At 37.4% G+C, this 26,547-nt stretch overlaps 1 protein-coding gene across 5 annotated transcripts in view; it reads right to left on the bottom strand.

Moving 5' to 3' along the window:
* Positions 1-11,313: 11,313 nt before the first annotated feature.
* SNTG1 (syntrophin gamma 1) overlaps positions 11,314-26,547 on the bottom strand; it is a 352,474-nt gene continuing 337,240 nt past the window's right edge. For all 5 annotated transcript variants that reach the window (XM_069779317.1, XM_069779319.1, XM_069779318.1 and 2 more), the window contains 2 exons: positions 24,359-24,469; positions 11,314-15,821 (listed from right to left, as the gene is read on the bottom strand). In XM_069779317.1, the coding sequence (XP_069635418.1) occupies positions 15,663-15,821; positions 24,359-24,469 (270 nt within the window). In that variant the 3' untranslated portion in view covers positions 11,314-15,662. The remainder of the gene's footprint in view (positions 15,822-24,358; positions 24,470-26,547) is intronic.

Here is a 26,547-nt window from a genome sequence, read left to right as displayed (position 1 = left end):
CAGTGACACCAGCCACAAAGCCATGTATTAATAGACTGGGTGTGTCTGTTTCTTCCAATATCACTGCCCACAACTGGAAGGAGAGAGGAAAAAATTACCTGTGTTCCAAATTCCCTTACCAACCGTCCAAAGGCCCTGAAGTCTCTTTTGATCGCCCTTGGACTATCTGTTGCGGCTTCATCACCACCCACATGGAAAAGCAGTAATGGGTCATAGTCTGAGGGCCATATTAGGCTAGGAAGTTTCTTAATGATGTCCTTAACCCAGGTACCAGGGAGGCAGCAGACTTCCCTAGGAGGAGGGTCTGTCTGGCATATTGGACCCTCCGTTCACCTCAGAAGAGAGTCGCCTACAGCTATAACCCATTTTTTTCTTCCTCGTGCAGGTGGTCATGATATGGGGTGTAGGCCTTTCTGACCTTCTGTCATGGTTTAACCCCAGCCAGCAACTAAGCACCACGCAGCTGCTCACTCACTTCCCCCACACCCAGTGGGATGGGGGAGAGAATAGGAAAAAAAAAGTAAAACTTGTGGGCTAAGATAAGAACAGTTTAATAGAACAGAAAAGAAGAAACTAATAGCGATAATGATAACACTAATAAAATGACAATAGTAATAATAAAAGAATTGGAATATACAAGTGATGCACAATGCAATTGCTCACCACTCACCAACTGACACCCAGCTAGTCCCTGAGTGGCAATCCCCCCACCCCCACTCCTCCAGTCTTCTTTTCTGTTCTATTAAACCATTCTTATCTCTACCCACAAGTTTTACTTCTTTTCCCAATTTTCTCCCCCATCCCACCGGGGTGGGGGGAGTGAGTGAGAGGCTGCATGATGCTTAGTTCCTGGCTGGGGTTAAACCACGACAGTATGGATGTGTCTTCCACCATCACCCGTACAGCATTTCTGGATGGTGCAGAAGTATGAAATATCTCTAAATATCATCTCTTATTTCCAGTCCTTACAAATTTCCCCTTAGGACTGGGTGTCTGACTGCAAAAAATCTCAAAGCCCTCCTTGAGAAGGGGTAAAGGCTAAGGGAAAAGAAATCAGCAAAAAGCCAACAATCAGGGAACAACAAATGAGGAAAAGGAAGTGGCTGAAAGTACAAAATATAGAAATGAGGAACTTCAGAGAGACTTTGCACAAAGCACCCTGCCAGAGCCCACAACTCCCTGATGACTTCCAAGGAGCCAGTGGATCACATGCATATAAATGTTGATTAACAAAACAGTTGTCAATAGATACCATATAGTTAGGGTCTCAATAAGTTATTGATATGTAGGGAAAACTGTTAACAAAAGGTTATTTTTAATTGTGACTGTCACAGAACTGGGGGGGAGGGGAATGAAAACAGGGGGGTTTAGTGTTTTAAAGTGAACCATCTGTTGTACACAGTGGCTTTTGCCACTGGGTTTAAAAGAATTTAAAGAAAAGGAATACTTTAGTCTCTTGCTTCTGGAGTGATTTTCTTCATGAAAAGAGTAGATGCCTTTATCTGAAATGTCTGGAAACTTTTTTTTTTTTCTGTTGTCTTAAAGGTACTCAACAGATCAATTCTAACATGTGAGTAGGATTAAGTAGAGGCTTTTAGAGTATATGCTTATGACACATCACCAACATATTAACTATAGACACATTTTTTTTAAAGTAGTCTCTTTCCAGTTGAAATGGGTATCTGTCTGGGTGTCCCTGGGTATGAAAGTTCAGTCCACTAACAAAGAAACTGTTGAAAAGAGCGATGCATTAGGGAAAAAAAAAAAAACAACAAAAAAAAAACCAAAAAAAACACCAAACCCACAACAGAAAAGTGCTAAGACAAGTTCATGCTCCAGGTAAAGTTATTGCAGAAAAAAAACCCTAGCAAATGGTGTCATCAGCATAAACAGCTGTAGGAAAATGGTTTAATGCAAAGAAAAGAACATAACTTAGCTGCCAGGGCCCAGGGACTATTTGAGAGAGCACAGTGCAAACCAGAGAGATTGCCTGAAGAGATTCTGAAAGCATGAGATTTGCAGCATTTTTTCTTATGGAACTTGAGAGTTTCATCTGGCCATTGCAGTACTGGAATTCAACAGAACACATGAAAGCTCACAGCTTTTGGAATAAATCATCTTAAATTTTCTTCTACATCCCAGATATATTTTTCTGATCACACGTTCATACAAAATGTAGTAACTGAAACAAAGTAAGCAGTAGAAATAGGGTGGATAACAATAATTTTGCAGCTTCATTTGGTCCCAGGTTGTCACACATGGTCTCAGAATAATACTTCAGCCTCAGTAAATTGCACATAAAGGTAAATACTTTGCAGGGTTGATTCAACTTAAATAAATAAATAAATAAATACATCTGTAGCCCTGAAGAAAAAAAAAATAATAATCTTAACATATACATAAGGATCAGAACTCATAAAAGAAAATACAGTCTCATTGACAATTCTTTAAATTTTATCTAAAGTAAAAACATCAAGAAATGTGATTTATAATTTTACAGAGACTAGCAATCATTTTATCTGTTCTAACTAAAACACACCCTATCTCTCTCCCCCTTTTTCAAACACTATTCAGAATATAACAGTGTGTAACTAATCCAGTCTAAGCTGAATGTAATAGCTTTTCTCAAAAGTGAATGGAAATACTAAAAACCCAGAAGCTATCCCATAAAAACTGTTGTTTCAGAAGTGGGACTGGACAGATATATGAGGGCAAAATGCACAAGAATCACAAAAGCAATGTAATAAATGAAATTATTTTAATTAAAACATTAGCATATAATAAAACACAGCATATGTTATTCAGGTTATAGAGATAGAAATCATATTATTAAAGTTTAGTATTTAACAGCAAAGAGTTTATAAAAAGACTCTCTTCCTTTTCTGCCCCTCTCATGCAGGAACAGACTGAAGACTGCCAATGTTCCTAAAACCAAGCTTAGGTACTATCTGTATGATAAAGCTGTAGTAGTATAAAAATAACTTTAGGATTAGAAAAAAAATGATGTAATGCTCTAACATCCTCTCATCTGGGGGCATGGGATTTTGGAGTAGATGCCCTCGTGAACTAACCTATGACACTACAATTGTCTCTCACCTTTGCTCAGTTTTGTGAGGCCAGTGTTTTTTCCCATAGAATAACAGAAGAGAAGAGCAGAAGTCTCCCTCACCGAGATTAGAAAGGATCAGACTGACACAGGCCTTTTTGTGAAGGACACAGGAACAGGACAGTCTTACTCTGAGAAGGTGATGGTACTAGCTTGTACCAATGGACTCAACAGACTTCTCAGGAGTCTGCTCATGGGGTCAGCTGCAATGCCTCTCAGTGGCCAAATGGCAGGGGTGTAACACCACTTAAAACAGCCATCCATCTTCTTACAACACAGCCACCATGCTGTATTTGATTTAAGTTTAGCCAAATTTATGTATTTACCATGAGGGAGTCTGACGTATTATGTATCAGAAGTTATTTTTCTTTCTATAGAAACAGCTCATAACTCGTACTTTAAAGCTAATGCTGAACATACATAAAAATATAAAATTTAATGTTTCTGTTCATTAAAACAGATGATGGTTTGTACAAGCTATTAATAACTTCAGATAATTCCCCAGGCTCCTAGCTGAGGTTAATCCTTGCAAATCAGTTTTTTGTTGATTTTGTATTAATTTGCACTTCTGTTTTTAAAAGTCAACGAGACTGATCACACAACAGTCAAAATAAATGGACTCACAGAAAAAAACAGGAATGCCATTGAGTCATTGAGCTTCACTTGCTCATATTTAAAAAGAAAACAAAACAGAATGTAAAAAAGAATACCCCACCCACTGAAACTTCTAAAATTCTTTATTGTGCTATTTGTGTTCCAAAACCTCTGCTCACCTAAAGTGAGAATAGGCTTTGAAAAATGTGATTTCTCTCGCCCAAACAGAAAGAAGTATATAGGATATAGTGCTGGTTTTGTCATTGGAGTTCTGGCCCAACCAAGGCTGCCTGAAGATAATCCAACTGCAGGGGTTAAAAAACAAGGAAGATTAATCACTCAGAAATAAACTGTCTGATTGCGAAGATGGAACAAGACTTGATAAATGCTGGAGATATTTTAGCTCTGGAAGACCATAAAGAAAAGGTTTCCTATAAGCCTTTCATTCTTTCTCCTTTGCCCTTTATAGGGCTTTTTATTTTCTTCTTTCCAGTCATGGCTGGAAGCCAAAAGATGTAGAAAGGGGAGGACTGGCATATAAATCCTCTAACCTGCCTCCCAGAAAAAAAGATTTGCATCCAAATCTGCATCTTTACCCTGACACCCCTTGGAGCTGTCTCACTGAAAGCTAACTCTTAAACTGATGGCTCATTGCTCTCTGCCTCCCCTTCCCCATAATGTAGGGGGAAAAAAGAGAAAGACTCCTAGTTTATGCTGTGGGTGATAAACTGACCTGTTCCTATACCCCATCCTTATTACTGATGAGCTGAGAGCTGATCACACGACTGGAAGAACAAGTAGGTCCATGATATACTAGCTTTTCACAAGATGCCTGTGAGTCACCAGTGTGATGCAGCCACAGAAATAACTCATGCAACCAGTCACAGTCTATGCAGACAGTTGACAAATATTATGGCCATAGGGCAGGACATAAGGGAGATCAAATCTGGAGCGTGGTATAAGGTGCAGAAGTAGTCACAGTCAGGGAAAAAAGTCAAACTGGAACAGATTTAGAGTAAGACTGCATCCCATTAGGATGGTATGGAAAGAAGCCAGAGAACCTGATTAGCGAATGTCTGTACTGAGCAATAAAGAGCAGTGCAGAAAGCCCTGAGCTGCCATGGACTTTATCTGCTCTAGAAGCAGTATATCACAGTGTGGTGCTGATGAGCTGTATTTATTATCTTAAACTGCATTAAAGTGGATGAACTGCTTCTGGCCCTGAGCTGGTATTGCTGCAGCACAACAGGTAGACATATCAGATGGAGTCAGCAATAGCTCAGGAATCTCTGCACCAAATTTCACTGCATAGACGTCTTCTGTATGAGCTTGGCTTGTGCATTCAGGCAAAATGAAAGCTGTCAGGGCATATGATTGCTTGCTATAAATATATCGAGGAGAGGAGGGGAAAGCGGGGACTAACGCCAGGGCTGGAAAAGAACTATTTAAATTAGGGGATAATGCTGGCACAAAATCAAACAGATATAAACTAGTTACAAATAGGTTTAGGCTGGAAATTAGAAGACAGTTTCAAACCATTAGAGCAGTGAGATTCCAGAAGTCTTTTCAACAAGAGGAAGAGGGCCAAAAAGCCTAATTACTTTTAAGACGAAGTTTAACATTTGTGAGAGGGGTTATATGACATGACTGCCTGAGGAAGCTGGATAAGATTCAGTGACTCAAGCTGTTCTTCCTAAATTTATATTCCTCTGAATATTTTCCTACCATCTCACAAGCCCCTCGGTCCTTCACGGTAGGTCACTAGGTTCTGCTAATCCTCTCAGACAGCTCAGATCTCTCTTACACTACGCCAGCACTGGGGCCCTCGATCTCCCTGTCAGGGAAAAGCCCCATGCATACTGCTGTGAAACTGCTCCCAGCCACATGAACCACCCAGATATGAGTTCCCTTCGCCTCTGAGTTTCCATGTTAACCATAGTCTGAGCTCCTGTTTCTAGTGAAATGATGGAAGGCCTTAACCTCATGCTTCTTCCAAATATTTGTCTTCTGGTGTGAAAAGAATGTAAGTTGTTTGTGACGTTGCCCTGATCTAAGCCTTTGCTGCACTCGCCGGTGTTGCAGTGCAAAGACCACAGCCAGCCACCCCACTACCTCTCTTCGTTGCTTCAGTGAAGGGATTTGACCTTTCTGAGACCCTTTGTCTTCCCTCACTAGCCTCTTGAAGCAAAACAGGAAAAAGAAAAAGAAAAAAAAAAAGAAAAAAAGACATCTAGCTAAAAGGATTTTGTATCTGTTCGAAAGAGAAAGGTGAGAGTCTGGATCTGACCGCCTAAGAAGTTTATCTCTTGTCTTTTCACTGAAGCTCATGATACTTGATGGAACTTTTTTGCCTTTTTTAAAACCCCAGTTTCTAGACATGCCTTCACATGAAAATCTCAGCATCTAGTAAAAATCTTTCTACTCCTCCACCCTGCAGCAAGGAAGTCTGAAAAATGGTGAAGTTGCACCTTAGGTAGTCCAGAAAAATAGAAAGCAGGTAAACCACTATTATCTTCTGTGCTCACAATTCTGTAAGGCCAAATCAGGGAGTATGGAGTGGCAGTGCTGTCACATACCCTCTTCCAGCTGCTAGTGTTTCTATGCTGTGTCCTTTGAAAAAAGAATAAAACTGTTTATGGTCTCTTGAGTTTTAAATCATCTCCAGACTGTGATACATAACTCTCAGCATAATCACTTGGGCCAACCAATGTTTCCTTTTCACCACACCAGTGATGCAAGTGTAAATGCTCTGAAGTTCATTGGGTCTTTCTGAAATCAGATTTTTTTTCCCATCCCTTTTCTAGTAATGAGCTAAATTTATCTTTTGATTCAAGTATGTTATTGAAGGACAATGAAACATTTTCCGTGGACTCAGCACCTTAAGCTCTTTCCTACATCAGAGGTACTCAAAATTTTCATCTCACAACAGTGCATTCAGTGCTTTGTGAAACTGGGCTCAGTGTAGCCTCCTTAATTTCCCATCCTGAGCCCCCTGGACAGCAGGACCTGACCTATACCTATCAGGTTTGCAGTTGTATCTTGGTCGATTTCCAGAATGTGTCTGTACAAGGGCAAAAGGACCGTGGTGCAGACCTCTTTGGAAGTGCACTGAACCTCTAAGGAAGGCTCCGTGGTGGCATGGCTATGGTTCAGCACACTGGGGAGCCTCCACTTTGGGAGCAGAAGCAGCATAGGCTCATCTTGTGCAAAAGAAAGCAACTGTCCCTACTACGCTGGTAACCTTTTTATCGACGTGCTATTATTTGTTTGAAGGGAGAATACAGTCTGGATTGCTCTGTGCTCGGCCATTTAAGATTTTCCTTATATCTTAGTCTCCTTACTGAACTTAATAACAGATCTACCTAAAGGAATAGCTTTGGAGGGTTGAGCTGGTAAATGTGCCATACATAACACCCGACTTTGCACGTGTGGGGTTCCTGAATAGTCAGAGCAGCAGATGAAGGTGACACTGCTGCCAGGGGAAGGAACATGGGGAGAAGGGTTGCTGCTGGGGGACTGGAAGGGGGCTGGCTGTTCCTTCCAGTAGCAACAACAACTCCCACCAGCAGGACATCCAGCTCTACAATTTGCCTTCTGGTCTAGTCCCTTTTCTTCCTGTGACCAGATTAAACCTCTCTACCCCCACATTTTTAGATTAATAAAATTTTGTCCACAGTATTAAGGAGTCCTGAACCAGGTCTGGTAACAAGAACCTGTGCCATACATGGCAAAGAAGGAAGGGGCTGGGAAGAAATTCTGCTCAGAGTTGCAAGAAGAGTATGCATGCAAATTACATAAAGCACATAGCCAACAGACCCCAATACTCACTGTATAGTAAATCCCTCTCTTCGCTTTTCTGAACAATTGCATAGCAACATATAGACCTACAGAGAAGATGATTTTTTTTTTCTGGTAAGGAACTTAAGGGATATAGTTTTCTATTTGTAAAGGGAATTTTGCCTGAAGAATACTTAAAAAAAATAATGTTACTATTTCATAGGCAAATGTTAGAACAGCTAGTGTCAAAATACTGAAAAAGAAACTTGGGAACTATACAACTTAATCATTGGTAAGATGTGAATATCATACTGTACTAACTTTTATTGCTCAAATGCACAGGTAAATAGATTACAATTAATTTTAAATGTTGCAAGTATAAATTGTTGTAGGGCTTGGAGAACACGTACGTTAGCTGTGGAACATAAGTACCATGGATTTACAGAAACTCATTCAAGGACTGTATCTTAAAAAACTTTGATTTTCATTTGAGGAAAAAATCTGTGGGGAAGATGTAAAAGATGCTAGATTAAAAATGATAATTCAGAAGAAAATAGGTATTTCCAGAATAAATAAACCTTTCAGTTCTATGTGAGTTCATGCTCCCGATATAAAATGTAGTTCCCATATAAAGGGCAAATGGAAATCGTATCTATAACAGGGTTCCTGTACATTTGGAATATACTTACTTCCAAGATTTTCCTAACTTTATAATATTCTATGGTTCTCTTCACCTCTTTATTTTAAGGACCTCTCTCCTCTCATTTTTTTCTGGCCTCTCACTTAAGTGTGGTATAAAAACAAACTTGAGACACAGGAAACTAACTGAAGTGATGTGACAGAGGTATGTATGTTTGCTAACCCACATCAGCTAAACTACATCTGGGAATGAGGACTGAGGATTTTTTCAGCACAAAGTGTTCATCACGCTTATTATATATACGACAAACTTCATATTTTTTTCCTTGTCTTCAAGATGCTGAAAGGGCTGGGGCCAGCAAGGGAGATTTCCTTGGGTACAGAACTGAGGAAGGCAACCCCAGCCTGAGGTCCAAGAAGGCTCTGGTGACTGCTTGTGGAGGGGGTGGGAGAGAAAGATGACAGCAGCACTGTCACAAGGGACCTTACCTGGCTTCCCTGCACTGGGAGCACAAGAAAGGTACCAAAAATGTGCCTGTGAGATGTGCATTGCAGACTCTTACCCTAAATTGTTGAAAAGGTACAAAGGTGCCTAAATAAAAGCAGGGGCTCCCCTTCTTCCAGCATCTCTTCCCTCAGTCAAGGAAAAAGACGGACAAAATTGAACTCACCAAAGTTGGTGTTGTTCTAGTAGTTGCAGCACCATTTGAAAGTTGTTTGATTGCAAAGATGTACCAAAAAAATACCTTCAAGCACTGCAATATCAGGCCCAAGTTCATTCCAACCAACACTAAGCAATTACGTGTCAATGGTAAAATAATCTGGTGGTTGTGTGGTAAAATAATCAGGTTGTAGGTGAGCTTCATAGCCAGGGCAGAGGCGGATATTTAAAAAATCCCAGTCAGACTTTAAGAGGGCAACATGCCTTGTGGAAATGATCATACAAGTAAGGAATCATCATTATTTCTATTAAATAAACAGTTGAACATGGTGTTGAGAAATAACTTTACCTCCCCAGGTTCTTCAAGTATTTTTTTGATCCCTCAGACTTGGCTTTCAATGATATAAAACTCATACACTGTATGACTGAATGCAAAATATTAGTTAAAAAAGTATTTATTGTCTATTTTTTTCTGTTATGTTCCATTACAAAAAGAAGCAAAACAAAACGTAACAAAAACAAAACAGAAGAGAGCATTTTATTAGTTGTACATTAATGAGCTTAAACAACTAGGTGACTTATGTTTGTCACAAATACATATTACAAACAACCACAAAACCATAACTAAAAATGAAATAAATAATTTGAATAGTTTTTCTTAAATTTTTAATATTTATAAAATATATAGCACTTTCTATTACATTTTTTCAGTCATTTTTAACCATAACAAATTAAAACTTATGACATATATTGCAAATATGCTAAAGGGATAAGAATAATTAAAAAATCAAAGTTCCTGGAGATATGAAATAGTAAATTGGTTAATGTTTATTAATTTATTATCGTATATCCAGATTGTGCATATCCTGCAAAAATAGCCATTTCTTCAACTAATATACATATTTTTCTTTATAGTATTATAAGTTTTTAAATGTAAAGCTTCATGGATTTATGCTTCTATTTTATAGTTGTGCCTATTATGTAACTTTCATTAATATATACTGAGTATCTTCCATTAGTATATACTAATATACACACACACACACACACGCACACACACACACACACTGAATTATATATTAGTATATACTGAATAATAAAAGAATTTCTATAATATATAGCTGGGATTCTCGTGGAGAAAGCTGTTGAAAGTGGAAGGCAGTGAATACTGACTAGGTTATGTAAATGAAAGCATTTAGGTTTACATTGTTCATTTTTTTTTTTTAATAGATTATGTGATGTACTGTAATAATATACAGAATCCAAACAGAATTTTTTTTTAATTCTGGTATTCCTATGCTTTTCCCTATGGTTCCAACAGAATATGAACCGTTATCTCTGCTGAACTTCCTGAAAATGGAGCCAAGCAAGTAGAAAAGTGTTGACATTACAGACCTTATTCCAGGAAAATAATAAAATTGCACTTAAGAACCCTCCAAGTCAGGAAAGCACTTAAGCTCAGATGTGACTTCATTTGCTTTAACCTGAATGTTAATCACACCCTCAAGCACTCTTACTGGTACACCGGTGCCCTTGCCATAATCCTTAATACTGTCCCCTGACTGTATAAGAGGTGTTGAGGCTCTGTTATGTAGCCGAGAGCACAGTTTTGCTGTCTGTCTGAGCAAAGGGGCTGAGGGGACAGGGAGTTCTGCTTGGGGACCTCAGAGCAAATATTCCGGTGTGTATTTGTGGTAGACAAGGAGAAAAATGCAGCAGGGAGAGGGCTGACCAGCACAGGGTAGCCTGCTTGTAGTACTGTCCCGGTGTGGCGAGGGAAAAAGGTGATGCAGAATAACCTGCCCTGGGCACCCATCAGCCTTCTTCAGCTTCATTCTGCCCCTTGCTGCAGCGCAGCATCCCCCTTTAGGCACTAAGCTCTGGTGGGCTACGCTGTGAAGCTCAGCTTTTTAGGGCCCTTCAAGCACCCGTGGTGCAGGAGCAGCAGCCACTGCAGAGACAGAAACAGCTGGCGCCAGGAGCTGGCAGCCTCGCTCTTAACATCTCAGAGGGTTTTTTCCTCCGGACTCATTTCAGTTGGGCCACATAGTCTGAAAGTCCATCAGGACCTGGAACTCATATAGGTGTGCTACTCATTTCGTTTCATCCTAAAAATCCAGTTCATGGGCTTAAAGACAGCTCTGCGATATGAAGAATAGCACAGTGAGTGGCAGCAGGCAGGAGCCTGGCTTTGAAAGCACATTCCTGATAAAATGAAAACACTAACGCAGAAGCACCTCTAGCTCCTTAGAGAGAGAGACATGCACACAGAGGCATGCCCCTCCAGAGACCCTAAGCTCGTCTTGTATTTCCCTTTTGAAAGCCTCAAGTCCTACCTTAGGCATCTAAGACAGGTACTTAAATTTCAGGAGTTTGAGTGAGTCTCTCATGTTTCCCATCATGCAGAACTGGTCAGAGGTGTGAGTCCAAAGTACAGACTCATAATTGCCAGAGGTCGAATATTTTAAAATCAGCTTAAACTTTTTTTCAGACACTACACTTTTTCAGAGACCAGGCCCTGTAAGGAAATAGAAGGTGCAATACAAGGATCAGTGTTTAATATTAATAAAATTACATTTTCCAAAAGGTTCATTGGAATTGCCATACCAGAACAAAAACTGGCTTTCTTTTTGGCATAGAGGAATACTCGAGGATACTTAGACAATATGTAGCAAAGCTGCTGAATTTCTAAGGGCAGCAACTGTACATTCACAGGATCTTCAGCCTTTTTAAAATTTTTTTTGATGTAAAAAACATCTTAAGGCATTGAATAAACCAAATCACATTTAAAGTAATAGATTGCAGTATTGACAACTACCTACTTGTGTTTAACTGTCCACTTTGAGGTGTTCTGATAAAGTCTAAGTGCACAAAGTAAATAAATATATTTTTGTGGAATCCAGGGCTAATATGGAAAATAATATTTTTCGTGATTCTCATCTCAAAGCATATTGATACTGTGTATTATTGGTTTGCATTCTTATGAATTCTAGTTTGAATAGACAAAACTTCAAATTACTGGTTTTGAAAAATAATCCCTTACAACTATTTTGTCTCCACAAACTTCTTTCTGCCCTTGATTAACAAAATAAAATGGACGTCATTTAAAAATATGCTGATTTTTATTTCAAAGGTGCCTTCATGCTACTGGAATGGAAAGCTCTTCTGAAAGTCTAGAACTGTATTTTTAAACAGATGTAGGAAATGAAATTTATTCACTGATGAAATCCAGAATAACATGTATTCAAATCAGTAACACTTTCATAATAAAATTACGCTAACACTATAACCTAGCATATGGTTAGTTCTGTGAAGGTCAGATCATCTAAAATTTTCATCAGAAAGCAAATCAAATCAAACCAAATATAATTAGTTATAATTAAAGAGTACATATTTTTGGTATACTATATAACATCACCTCAATAGGCACAGTATTAAAAAGGATTTTTTTTTTAAACTTATTTAGAAATATCATGGCATAAAGAGAACAAATTATATTTTATGTTATGCATTGGTTGGTTTGCTCTTTTTTGTTAAAAAAAATTTGCTTTCATTTGCATACAGATTTTTAGCAAAAGCTGATATTCATTATAATTGTGTTTTTTCATTGTCACTGGGCTGTGTTGACTTAGAAAATGCCTGCATTCATTATATGTTACATGTCAAATGAGAGGCTGCAACATAAAGCCTGTTTTTTGACATACGTGTATGAAGTTCACTATGCTTTAAATGGGAATCTCCTGCAAGTATTTAAATGAAAAATATAGCCATTTAATATGTTTGTAAATTATATTTTGCTATTTCAGGATTAGCTATAGCACAGAGTTTAAAAATTCCCTGTTTGGTTCAAGACTGAATTTCCAACCAGCTTGCTCTGAAAGAGCAAGCCTGGATGCAGTCACCTCTGAATATTCTGTGAGGTCAGTGCACAAACCCTGCTACATTTACAAACCAACACTGACCTGCAGTCAAGGCTACAACATTTTATATTCTCACAACATGGCTTTTATCTTCTTGAAAATAAAAGTATTGATTAAACCCCACCAGTTCAGGTCTTTGAAATATAGGAGTTTAGAAAAACAAAAAAAATCAGTTTACAGGCTAATGTTTGTCTCTTAAATGTTGTGCATTCAATGCCCAGTTACCAAAGTCTCATTGATGAATACAGCAGTTCTACAAACTGAATACTTGACAGAGATCTTTAGGATACTGGTGGAGTCCCAAAAGTTCATGTCATTAGCTCAGTGCTGCACAAGCAGCAATTTTTCGGGGCGGGGGGCTTTCATATCATGGAATCCCTTAATCTACAGCAGTTTGCAATGACATACTTTCTGCTGGTTTGGGTAAATGTTATGTTCATTTAAGAACATTAGACAATGTTCCTTAAACAACTCTCAGTTTCAGTGGTACAACTGTGCACATAACATGAACGGTTGCAGGAAAAACATTCAACTGGCAGCTGATTAGTTTTAGATTCTGCTATTACCAGCAGAGCATTTACTGAGGTGTTAGCACATGCCAGCACTGTGATAGCTGAATGCCACCGCAATGCACTAAAAGGAAGGAGATGATTCAGGAGCACAGAGGAGAACTGTCATTAACAGATATCGAGCTTCTGTTTTCAGCATTGTCAGTGCTTTGTCAAAATTTGTTTCCAGTATATGCTTTCCTGACAAGGACAGTGCCTGAGTTACCGTCGTTGAACCCCTTAGACTGTTATAGCTTTGGATTCAAAATATCTGGGGTTTGTACTCCCCCAGGAACAAACTCAAGATCCCACGGACAGCCACGGTAGTTTTGTGTGTCGTTCAGAGACCAGGATGTGACCCCCTTATTCAGGGATAATTCATATAAACAAACACTCAATGATGACTATGAAAATGTTGGATTTTGATGACACTTAAAGCATTTAATAGCTGGATTAGAACATCATTCCATTGTATTTAGCATGGAAAATAAACATGTAACCCTTGGAGGTGTACTAATAAGAAGTAAGAATGTACTGAAAGTCATTTGAAAGTGATAAAAGAGTCCCTAGAAAATATATTTTCAGATTATTTGGAACCAGTATCAAGTGAGATAAGCTATACTTCAAGGCAGGGATACTCTCACACACATAAATCCAAATACTTCTAATGCAAAGCAAAAAAACAGGGACATTATTTGCCCCTACAGTTCATTCATCTTTTGTCCCTGCCTTGCATTTTGAATTGTTCCCATTTTGAAAAAGCTTTCCTCTGGCTTCACTTTTGAAGTTTTAATTATCTTAATATGTAGAAGGGGATGTGACAGAATTTGTCTTTCTGCTAAACAAGGCAGATGGTGTCCACAACCCTTATGTGCTATGTGTTTTTATAACAAGTCTCAGTGGAAAAAAAAGAAAAAAGGAAGTTTTGATTTCAATATAATAAACAGAAACCCCACAAAGTACTATTTAAAACATTATGCACACACTGTAGCTGCACTACTTGTTCTTTCTGCAGTTTTTTTAGGTTCTCTTATCACATCTGGCAAAAAAAAATCCCTCACCTTTTCTGTTGTTTCAGCTATATCCCACAGATGCTCCCACCATTTCCCACATTCACTGATGTATGTAATAGCACAAAACTAAATTATTTTGTAAAATGATATTTAAATAAAGTAATTAATTTAAAATTTACAGCTCTTTCAGATTTCATCATTAAATGGTACTTTGGAACCAGTATGTGGTCCAGAGTGATGTAATATTCTTAACATACAAAGACATTATGCATTCTGTCATTTATTCTTTACAGGTTATTTAATTTATTCCTGCCTTTTACTAACAATATATTAAAAAAAGAAATTATTAAGAATTCAAAGGGTAGACTCATTTTTCAAGCATAATGTAGAATGTCTATTTTGCTGAGAGCCTGAGTGGAACAGAGGTTCTACTTATGAAGTGAAATCAAGGTTATACAAGGAAACAATGTATTAGGCAGATTGTCTCCGAAACAAATTCAACAGCTAAGTCTTGTGAACAAAGACTATTAGATTTACAGAATTTAATTCTTGCCAAAAAAAAGGAAGTAAATAGCAGATATGACATTTTACACACTTGCACTTAATTTGTAATAAAATTCATTTCATATCACATTATTTTTACTTGAAGAAGAGGGACTTCCTCATGGAAAGGTGTTTTGCTTTTTGTGGCTTGGTTTGTTGGGGTTTTTTTGTTTGTTTGTTTTTGTTTTTGTTTTTTTTATAATGTATCAGTCTAATATGGCTATATCTCTGTTGTTGCTATTGTTAGACTAAAAGAACAAAATAGAAGAGGCAGCATGACTCCCTGTATGGACACATGTATGGATCCTACAACAATGCTTAAAGTGCTTCCTTATTTGAGGAGATACTTACACAAATGCCATTTCATGCTTATCTCCTTGTCACCATGTACTTACCATATGCTTGTTGCTTGCTCTTATGTCATTTATAACATAATGATAGGGTACTAAGTTCATACTCAGATTTTAGTATATGTCATAAAAAACATCTGAAAACAGGAAAATGACAATTCTATTTGTGTATTATTACAGCAATTTGAAAATTTTATTAAATACTGAAGTGCTTCATTTCATCATTTATTCCTTTGCTTCCAGTGTTGCTTAAAGCACTATTTAAGTACAAATAGATCATACTAAAAGCATATCCATCCTATTCTGGGGTTTCAACTAGGATTATTTACTGATGTCTTGCAGAACAGAGATGAATTTATGATCCCACGTGACCATTTATCTGCTGATGCTGCAAGATGTCTTGCCTCCAGGATTGGTTTCCACGTACGTGGTTCACCAAAGGTCTACATCTTACGAATATTTATACATTGTTACGTCTTGTTGTTAAGTGGCAGTGCTGTAATGTGAGATGTCAAGTGGTATACTTTAATTTGCCAGTACCAGAAGTTGTGGGAGCAGCAGAAGCTGTGGCTTGACTGCCTACATACAAAGGGTCCAAACAAGCCACTTTGGCTGCAAAGAATGAGTGGATACAGTGAAGGACTGCAAACAGGTTGGAAAACTCCAGCTCCTGGAAGTGAAAACAAAAAGATTAAACATGAAACAAAAGAACACCTAACAAACATATACCCAGGAATGAAACGCTATTCAAATAGCAATAATTTTAATAGTTTGATGTAATTCTGCTAATGTGCCTGACAATTCTCCGTTATAGGGACTTAGACATTGAGCTATCCCCATTCAGTAAATAATTGTTTAGAGGCTAAGACAGACAAATTTCTTAGTTAAGTGCCTCCATAGAAATATGAGATCCTACCAGCTAAAGTGGAAGGAAAGTGACACTATATGATTTATTTTTTCCCTCAGGTTAATACAAATCTGGCACTTTTGCAGGTTAATTTAGATAGAAATTGAATGACTGGACTGTAACAGTCTACACATCTCTGGACTACTACTGTATATGCAATGTACCCACAAAGATCAATAATGCTGAGTTCCACATATGTTACATTTGTTCATCACATCACCTCACACTGGTAGCTATTATCTTACCTATGCTGATTCTTTAACAGAAAATAAAAAAAAAGGCATTTTCAAAAAGTGCTATTATCACACAGTGATATTCTGGATCTGTTTTCATTGAGAGGGTTACTGTTATTGGACCAAAAAAAGAAGGAACAGACTCCATGTTTTAAACTTATTAGCAACCTTGGGAGAAGGGCAATTTTATCACTATGCCAAAAGTATTTTTCCTTCCTCAAATTTCAAAATAAGAAAATTTATCACAGATAGGAAAACAATGGAAATTCAAAGATGAGGAAACAAGGAATTATGGAAGCTATTTCAGAATAAGAACTATCAGTCATTCAAATTAAGTTACTTTTCAGTTAACTCCTTTTTATTAATATAACATTATTTATCCTTCTGGTACTACAAAAATAAACCTAAAACTTAAGATGAGAGAATAAATATTTAGTGGAACAGTGCAATAATTATAATTTCAATTCTGTGTGTTATCTGCAGAAAGACTCCATTTCCCCTTATGTCTCAACAGGATAAGCCTATTAAAACAAATGTTACAGTTTGAGAACTGTTCGAGTCAATTAGGTAACCCTACTAGCTGCAAGTTCTTACTACCATAATTACAGCTGCTGGACAGTGAATTTTCACAGTGCATTAGTACAATTATTACCAACAGTTATCACAGGTATTTCTGCAACAGTAACACATTGGGAAGATCCATTGCTCAATGGACCTTCAAGGATAATGGTGAAGCAACAGAACAGCCTCTGAAGGTCCCACTGGATTACTATTATTGGTAGTAATGACTCAACGCGAAAATTACTCCACTGCAAAGATGAGCACTAAGAAGTTAGCAAATGCTAGATTATTATTTGCCATGAAACATTATTCCTATTTCAATGTAGACATGCATATTTAACTGGAAATTAAAGCAGTGTGAAGCACAGTAGGCTGACTGGTATGTGGTGAGTACATACAGGCCTGATTAATGGCTGCAGCTCAGTTCACAGCAGCCTGACTGATGGGTATGGGATCGATCAAGAACAACACTTTTCTGGCAGATTAGCCTAATCACAAGAAAGCTTAATGAACAGGTAAGACTTCATGTAGAGCTGCCGACAGACAAAACATTTCCTCACTTCTGCTGAGAACTTGCACTTTTAGCTGCCCATGGGTTTGCACTACTGCCAGCAGATGGAGGGGAATCCACAAGCTTTTGTGCACCCCTGGCCACCCTGGCTGTTTTTGTATGTACCTTGTCATCAGTCATCCTCTTGTCTGAATACACTTTCATCTAGGCAGGGTATTGTGTATTGCACACCCAGCTTCGGATTAAGTTTCAAATAAACAAACAGACAAACCCTAAGAACCCTGAAGTATTCAGTGAAGCCATTAAAGTTGCTGGCAGTAGGGAAAAGCAAATGCTCTGAATCCCCCAAAAGCGAAGAAATCCCAACTTAAGCCACATCTACTTGTCCATGAACAAGTACACGATCTACTATTATTCCAATTTCCAGACTGTTGTCTGTACACCTCACCTAAGACCCTACTCTCCTAGGAATATCAGTGTACCTTCTGGTCTTCAAATTGTCTTTCTAAGGTCTCTCTTGATCAAACTACTCTCACCCTACATTGCTGTCATTATACCAGACATTCCCAGATTTTTAATCTGAACATTCACAGTTTCTGCTGAGGACAATGTAAGTGGGCAGAAAGGTATATGAGAAAGATGCATTCATTGAGCACGGCCAGAAGTGTATGGGAATTCTAGTAACCTTTCACAAAGAAAGTCTGGATTGAAAGGACAGAGCTGGAAAGAGAAAACAGAAAGAGAGTGCCCCCAGATGAAAAAAAACCCACAAGTCTTACTGCATTATATTAAAGATACAACTACACAAACAATACATCTACAAAATCAAGCAATGATAAGTTTGTAGGTATTCATGATATGGTTAGGAAAAAATCCTTTCTTTCATCCAAATATAAAGTGCTGATATGAGAAGAGATTTATTCTTTCATCAAATGTGGTGTTACATGGTATCTCTATATTAGCATAGAATCTGATCTAAAATAGATATTAAACAGATAATCCATGTTCAAGACATGGGGAAACTAAAAATTGAATCACACAAACCTACACAGGTCAGAAATCTGAACTCAGAATGCAGTGACTGCAAATGAGCAATCACTCTGTAAAAATCCTAAGGACGTATATTAAAAACCCATTTAAAGATGATATTCAAAATTTGAAGAGTGCTGTAATGCTCACAGAAAAATCCTCAAGGCTAAGAACAAGGATTAATTTAAAATTATATTTTGGAGAATATACTTCAAATGAGCAGAAATGTCAGTCTGGAAAATGGTGCAGGCATCCATCAAGACACCTTGCAACACTTTGAAAGTGAGCATTTTGTTCACATTACAATAGCAGTAACTCAGGCTATTCGTCTTACTTTAGATTAGATTTCTATACAAGATAATTTCAAGTACAAATTAATTGGCATTAATTACTATTAAAGTAGTATTAATTAATAATTATTCATGCTAAATCCTTGAAGTTACACTTCTTCCTTTGCTGAGACCATATTTCCGCCCTCTTCTGTTCACCATATTCAAATAGGCAAAGACAATTGACTCGATCTTCATACTGATGTGCTGATTTTTGTATTCACTTCCATTTTGTAACACTCAGCTTAGGGATTCAGCTAGTCTGTGAACAAAAGCTCACATGATGCAGCACAACTGTGTGACCTCACCTGAGTTTTTCTGACGAAACTGTTGAGCTGTGAAAAAGCCCTGCAAATTCAGAAAGGTGAAGGCACAGACCAAAGGGTAGCTTTTGACTTATATTTATGTTTTACAAGGCACAGAAACTCTCAGTTCTCAGAAATTACTGATTGGTGCTTTCACTTACAAAATTCAAATGGAAATACAGCATTGATGCTGATTTTTATATCCATTACATACTTCTATGTTTGGGAGCATATATATACATAGTGAAACAGGATCTCTCATAGATTTAAGATACTCTTCATTTTTCTCAGAAAAATATAAAGCAGTTTCTATTTTGATGGCCCAATACTTAGCCAGGTACAACTGAAGAGCACAGCACTCTGTGTTTATCACAGTCCTGAGACTGTTAGCCACTGGAAGGTGCTGTGATACTGAAGAGACACTAATGGGTCATTAAATTATAGCTAAACAAATAGGTAACTAGATAGGAAAGTGCCTAAGTGAATCCCTTTGTGTGTTACAGATAAGGAGAAAGCTTTGCCCTTTGCTTGTTTTTTTCAACCCAACCCCAACAGCTCAGGAAGAACAAAGGAAAGGGACACATAGGCTCCATGTTCTGCCAAGCTGACGGCTCTATTTTCTAGCCCTCCGTCAGAAAAATTCTGTCTGACTGTGCAAACTTGTGCAATATCTCCTGCTGAGTGACAGCTGGGAAATAACCTACAGATTGGAATGTCTAAGGGGTATCAGTGATTAATGTTGCCCCTAAGTGGTTTTCTTCTGAGAAACCGCTTAGACCTTGCCTTAGAAACCTTCAGAGTTAGGTGTTTGCATCCAGGCACCCTGCCATGGACCCACTGGTGTGACCTATGGTAATTACTGTTCAGATTTTTCAGACTGGAATTGCTTAAACCTATAAGGAAACACTTCTTTTATACTACATTATCTATCTTTATAGTAACATGATATTACTTACAAAGGAGTCAAAAAAAAGCATCACTACAAAGTCTGTACAGAAAAAAGAGAGAATATCTGTGAGAATAATGCAAGTGTTTAAATATCTTAAATTATTTTCAAGCTGAAAAGAACTATACCTGGTTAAACTGTAACTAAATCCATAGCACATGTTCTGTGTCTTAAAGCTTGCCATTTTGAATTTTAAGTCAGGCATGAAGCACACTGTAAAAAGTTTTGACATCATTATAAAAATATTAGTTATTCAGTGTCAGTGAAGGACTTTCTATCACTTAGGAATATAACTCTGGTGACAAGTGAGTTTCTCAAAAAAAAAAAAGCTGACTGATGAATGGATGTGGTTCTGCATTTTTTCTCAAAAAGTATTTTTCCTAGATTCTTCTAACATTAACAGTGATATCTCTGTATATTCCACCAGAATACAGAGGGGATGCTGGACGATTATGAAGACAGTATGGCTAAAATTTAAAATGCTGCTGCATAATTTTTTTTTTTCCAAGCAATGTCCATCTACAAGTCTGAATGTGTTTCTAGAATAATAACAAATTTATTTAAACTTTGGATCAAAATTCAACAGCTAAGCACTCTGACAGTCTTAATTCTCTAGGTAATGAATAAGTGTTCTAAAGCAAAAGAATATTATCGCACAGATACAACATGCCATACTCACACACGTGTGATAGCATGAGATACACAAAATTTGCAGCATTGTAAACGAAGGAAGGCAGGAAGCATTTGGATTTTGATAACTCATTTTTACAGGAAGGAATTATATAGAATCATAGAATTATTTGGGCTGGAAAAGATCTTTAAGATCATCCCGTCCAAGTGTTAACCTAACACTGCCACGTCCACCACTAAACCATGTCCCTAAGCACCATGTCTATACGGCTTCTAAATACCTCCAGGGATGGTGACTTAACCACTTCCCTGGGCAGCATGTTCCAATGCTTGACAACCATTTGGTGAAGAAATTTTTCCTAACATCTGATCTAAGCCTCCCCTGGCACAACTTGAGGCCATTTCCTCTCATCCTACCACTAGTTATTTGGGAGAAGAGACCGACACCCACCTCGCTCCAACCTCCTCTCAGGTAGTTGTAGAGAGCTATAACGTCTCCCCTCAGCCTCCTTTTCTCCAGGTCAAACAGCCCCAGTTCCTTCAGCTGCTCCTCATAAGACTTGTGCTCTAGACCCTTCACCAACTTGGTTGCCCTTCTCTGGACACGCTCCAGCACCTCAATGTCTTTCCTGTAGTGAGGGGCCCAAAACTGAACACAGTACTCGAGGTGCAGCCTCACCAGTGCCAAGTACAGGGGGACAACCACTTCCCAAGTCCTGCTGGCCACGCTGTTTCTGATACAGGCCAGGATACCGTTGGCCTTCTTGGCCACCTGGGCACACTGCCAGCTCATATTCAGCTGGCTGTAGACCATGATGAAAGCAATATTATTTAAAAAAAAAAAATCAACAACAACAAAAAAACCCCTATGGCCAGACCACCTCACATTTGCAGGGAGTAACTGAATTATAATGCATTAAATACGTTAACACATTCTGTCAGTGCTGCAGCTGAAACTTAGAGATGGAGGAAAACAGACGTTAGAGGCAAGAAAAGCAGGAGTCTCAGATCAGGTATGCATACGCCACAGCAGGTTCTGCATAGAGTGTGTTAGTGTATGTGATGGAGGGGAAAAAGCACTCTTAGTTCTAGTGACTGTCTTAAGCTGTATCAAAGTTACCTGCCATGTCCTGCTTCCACATTACTGCTTGAGAATGCAGAAGTGAAGAGCCCTAACATGTCAGGGCAATGGGTTTGTCAGATTTTTGGGGTTGTTCTCAGCTGTGAGCTCTCATTTCACTATATTCTGATTATTCCCTGTGTAATATAACTGACAAAAAATTATCTTTACGTAAAGAAAATGTTACACTGTATTTCCCCTTACAACAGTGGGTGTCCAGGCCATCTGAAGCACAGAGCTGCATGTAACAAGTGATGATAGCTGTGGCCATGAATATTCATCACAACCTTTAACAGATGTTTTACAAAATTCCCATCATCTGATTCCAAATGAAGCCTGCATACAGTATGCATGAAACCTGGCATTACAAGCATTTCTGAAAATCTGATTAACATTTCCTAATTACTCAAGAGTTCCCCAAATGGCTATACCTCTAACTCTGTAATGTTAGTAAAGTCCAAAAAATAGAACCTAGATTATTCTACCTCTTCTCACACTGAATAGTGGTTTAAATCCATAAAAGGCTTAAAGGATATGGAAGGGACCTATCCATAGAATTTTAAACTAACCAAAGTTGAAAAAATATGACCCAAGAATCTTCACATTCATTTTATAGCCACATTTATCTATGTTTCTTAAACTAAACAACATACTTCATATGTAAACAAATTGGAATGGATAGAAGTGCTCACTATAAATGCCGTCACACCTTCCAAAGACAATATAATCTGACATTTTTTGATCATGATATAATTGGTATGCTTTGATCACCAAGGAAATTAATTAAAAATAACAGATTTTTATTTCCAGATTGATCGATGTGAAAATTTTTATTTATAATAAAGAGAAGAAACCAGGGAACATGGCAGCATATTTATAAGTATGCTAGCAACTTTGTATAATATTCTGCCTTCATAAGATAGAAGGTAGAATTTCTACATTGATAAAAGGTAGAAAGATGAAATTTCCTAGAAATAAAGCTTTATTCAGTTTGAGTGGGAATAACAGTAGGTATGATAAAAACACCTATTAGGATATCTCTAAGGCTTATAAAGTGATTTGCATGACAGATTTAATTTAAAACATGAAAACATTTTGATGAAAACTATTTTTCTTCTTCAAAATCTGTATTTCATACTTTGTTTTTATTTTTTAAATTTAATTTAATATTTAAAATTTATTATATTTTTACTAAAAAAAAAAGAAACACTGTCCCATTCTTGGATTCCCATGAAATTTCTTTAGTCCTAAAATCATGTGTTAATATAACAGCAATAGCAGTCAGACGTTAGAAAAATAATGACGAGTTTCATCCTTCAGGTGTCCTTAGGAGCATGATAAAAGTTTCCAATTACTTGCTTAAGAGAGAATCATCCTCACAACATTAGGTTGTTAAGTTATGACTTCTTATTAGAGATGAATAGAAATTCTGTACTATTAAAACAATTTCTAAAGGAAATTGGAAGTAAGAAAATATTTATCTTCGAGATGTAGCAGAACATGAAGGTATTGAAAGCCACGGTGCACCACATTTCATTACTGTTGATGTAATGGGAGCTTTTACATACCTTTATTGTATTGAGTACAGCATTCAAAATCAAGTAAATAGCTGTTAGGTAGAAAATAATTAATACCAAACATAAAGTGACATGCAGGAAGGAAAACCAGCTGCTTAATGTAGCTATTTGCATTTAAACTCACAACTGCCCCCAAGACAATGCCTTTTTTCTTTACATACTTTATTATGCTGTGCATATTTAGCCCTTTTAGGCAACAATTTATTTAACCGCTTCCTTTTTGCTTATGGAACTATATTGTTATCACATTCATTCAGCAGTTTTCTCTGGGACACAGTCAGGAAAAATGGTATAGCAAATGCTTCAAAAGCAAGGCTTAAAGATCGCCAAGAAAGTAGTCTTTAGGTTTACACAAAAATTGGGATTCTAGTCAAAAAGACCTTTGATTCAGACTCTAAGGCAGTTCCAGTTATCAAAGATCCTGGGAGATCACTTCTCCTCACACACACTGGGACAGTAAATGCTCTATTCTCAGAAGACATAAATCAAACTAAGCATAAATCTCTCAGGGTTACTGTTTTCATAAATTAACTCTTGAAACAAAAGAACAACTGAAAATACAACTTTTCTGATTGTGAATTAGACTCAGACACAAAGCTTCAGTTTTGTAAGGGAATATGTGTTTAATCCACACTTTTTTGCTCTGGAAATAAAACCAGATTTTTAGACCTTTGCTGTGTTTTGTCCCTGGGTTGACTTAAGGTTATATTTTGCACCATTTCTTCATGATACAAGTATAGGGTGAAAAACAGGGCCTTCAAAATATCAGCCAACAGGACAGTTGGCAAATGTGCCTAAAACCAGATTTAGCGAGTCCTGCTTTTTATTATTTTTTAATGTAATTACACCTTTCAAAAGACTTCAAACTTGCAAAAATCCAAGCAATTGATTCAGTTTTCTTTTCTTGGAAATTCTTTGGTTTTCTTTGCATTCTTTGACTTTGTGCATTAATCTAATATTCCTAAGTAATTTAGTTTAATTTATTCCTCCATTTCCTTAGCTGCTTTGATAACTGGCTTTAATGTACATTGCCATTATAAAACAATGCATTGTTTTTACCTTTGCTTCAATTTGTTTAGTATCTTGGTTTTGGAACAAAAATTTGATTTTGCTCTTCCCATCATCTGAAGAACCTTTGAGCTGGGAAAACTTGTACCTCCAAAGTATGGCCTAGATGAAAAAAAAAGAAACATTAAAAAACCATACACAAGCAAGTCAGTGTAGTTATCATTGAAAATTGTATTAGAAATAGCTGATCTCCTTCCAAGGGAATTTTTAACCCCTCTATGGTACATAATTAAATCAATTTAGTGTTATGTGGTCTGATGTCCCTTTGATCATATGGATGTAATATATTTTGGGAGTGTCTGATTCTGATCAGTCAGACTACATTTGTGAAATTCACTCTGAAATTCCTTTATCTATATTTAATCCTGATTAAACAAAAAAAAGAGAGGGTTAGTAAATTCATTGTCATGCCAAAACCCAAAGGTTTTTTCCACTGGTAATCTGTGGATTCCCTACTCCATCTGAAGTGACAACCTGTCATAGAAGTCCTCTCTTTTTACTTCCACATTAAAAAAATCCAGTTGTATTAACATAAAGGGCATATCGAATTAAAAACAAATATCTATTTCTAAACGATAAAATAACAGAAGGAAACCCTATAATGATAACTTAAGTTTACTCATGAGAGCTTTAATCAGGAATTTGAGCAGATCATTAATTCTAAGCATATCAGTGGCCTTTCAAGTACTTATATTATGAATGCCATTGTGTCTTGTTGAAAAAAAGACAGATTGCTCTACAGAATAATCATGCCATTAATAAAATTTACAGCTGGCTAGAAAAACTGTTTGGTTTGGGTTTTTTTTTTAATGTCTAATGTGAATTTATGTAAAAAACCCCCATACATTTCAAACGACTTTGCCTAAAAGTGGAAAAGACATATTTTTTATTGTCTTTTTGGCCTCATTTAAAGATACCCCCCACACACACACTCCAGATATTTTGAAGCACTAACTAACATCTTTTTGTTGTGATTTCAGTAGTATTTCACATAATTATAAGGTCATCCTCACTCACATTGTGCTGTTATTTTGAGGAGACGTTAATGTCACATGCATTGGACAACACAGAAACTTAAGGCAAGAAGCACTGTTCCATTTTCTTTTGTCTAAGGGTTTGTAAATGACTTCTCAGTGGCGTAGCATGACACTTCCACCTGTGCCCTTTGTCTGTATCTACTTGAAATTAAACAGAATATGAGGGAGGTCAAATTTTTAACTGTTCTAAATCTATGCAGGTCCATTTGCTTCAGGATGTGTTGATCCCTTTATGTTAATGACTGGCAAAAATCTCTAACCTGCACCAAGCTAAATAAAGTTAGCTGTGTTTGTCATAGTAACTTGTAGAGGAAAAAAAACCTGAAGGACAGTAACTTAACTGTGCACAGTACACAAAGCAAGTGCCAGAATTATTTTCCCCCAAATTCTCTCTCTCTATTTGTCCCCTCCAGATAAAAAAACCCTAATCTTAGTGCCACTTTCATTCTCTGTGTGTATGTGACAGGTGAGCTCCCACCTACCATAAACAGAGTTAAGGACATTCTGCTTCAGATAAACTAGAGGAATTTGGCAATTTATGTGAAATTATATCATATTTGTTTCAAATGCTGTCATCCTGAGCCCACCAATCTGTGCTACATAAAATAGAATAGTTTCTCTCATCTCTAAGTGTGTGCAATTCCTTTCACCTTGCTTGATCAATGATGTTTACTTATGTCCTGTAGAGAGTCAGTTAAAAACCAAACCAAAACAACCCAGTATACCATTCTGGTGGCCATACTTTCTACCTACATTGTAAATGCCTTTTTTTCACAGACCTATGTAACTCATCAGATCTTGTCAGAAGATCAAGACCATTGCCTTTCTGCAGGAACAGCCAATCTATTTAAGCATGTCATTTCCTAGATGAGAAATGTAAAGGACATTGATAGTCTCTTTATCTCAGGAGAACAACAATCAAAGAAATAAGCTATCATCTTTTTCTTCTCTGATGATGTATGGGGAGGCCAGGAGAGAGATGCAGTAGTGACAAGGACCCTTAGATGGGCAGGCAAAATCCCAGGGTACCTGGCCTCATTCCCGATCAGATTAAGTTTGGCTGAAGACGAAGGATGTACAGAACTACAGTACTTCAGCATTTCCCATGCAGTTTTGTCACTTACTTCATTCCCACTCAGAGGA

The sequence above is a fragment of the Haliaeetus albicilla genome, chromosome 3, assembly GCF_947461875.1.
Source record: "Haliaeetus albicilla chromosome 3, bHalAlb1.1, whole genome shotgun sequence".
In the NCBI taxonomy this organism is placed as follows: domain Eukaryota; kingdom Metazoa; phylum Chordata; class Aves; order Accipitriformes; family Accipitridae; genus Haliaeetus; species Haliaeetus albicilla.
This window is presented reverse-complemented; position numbering and strand designations above follow the sequence as displayed.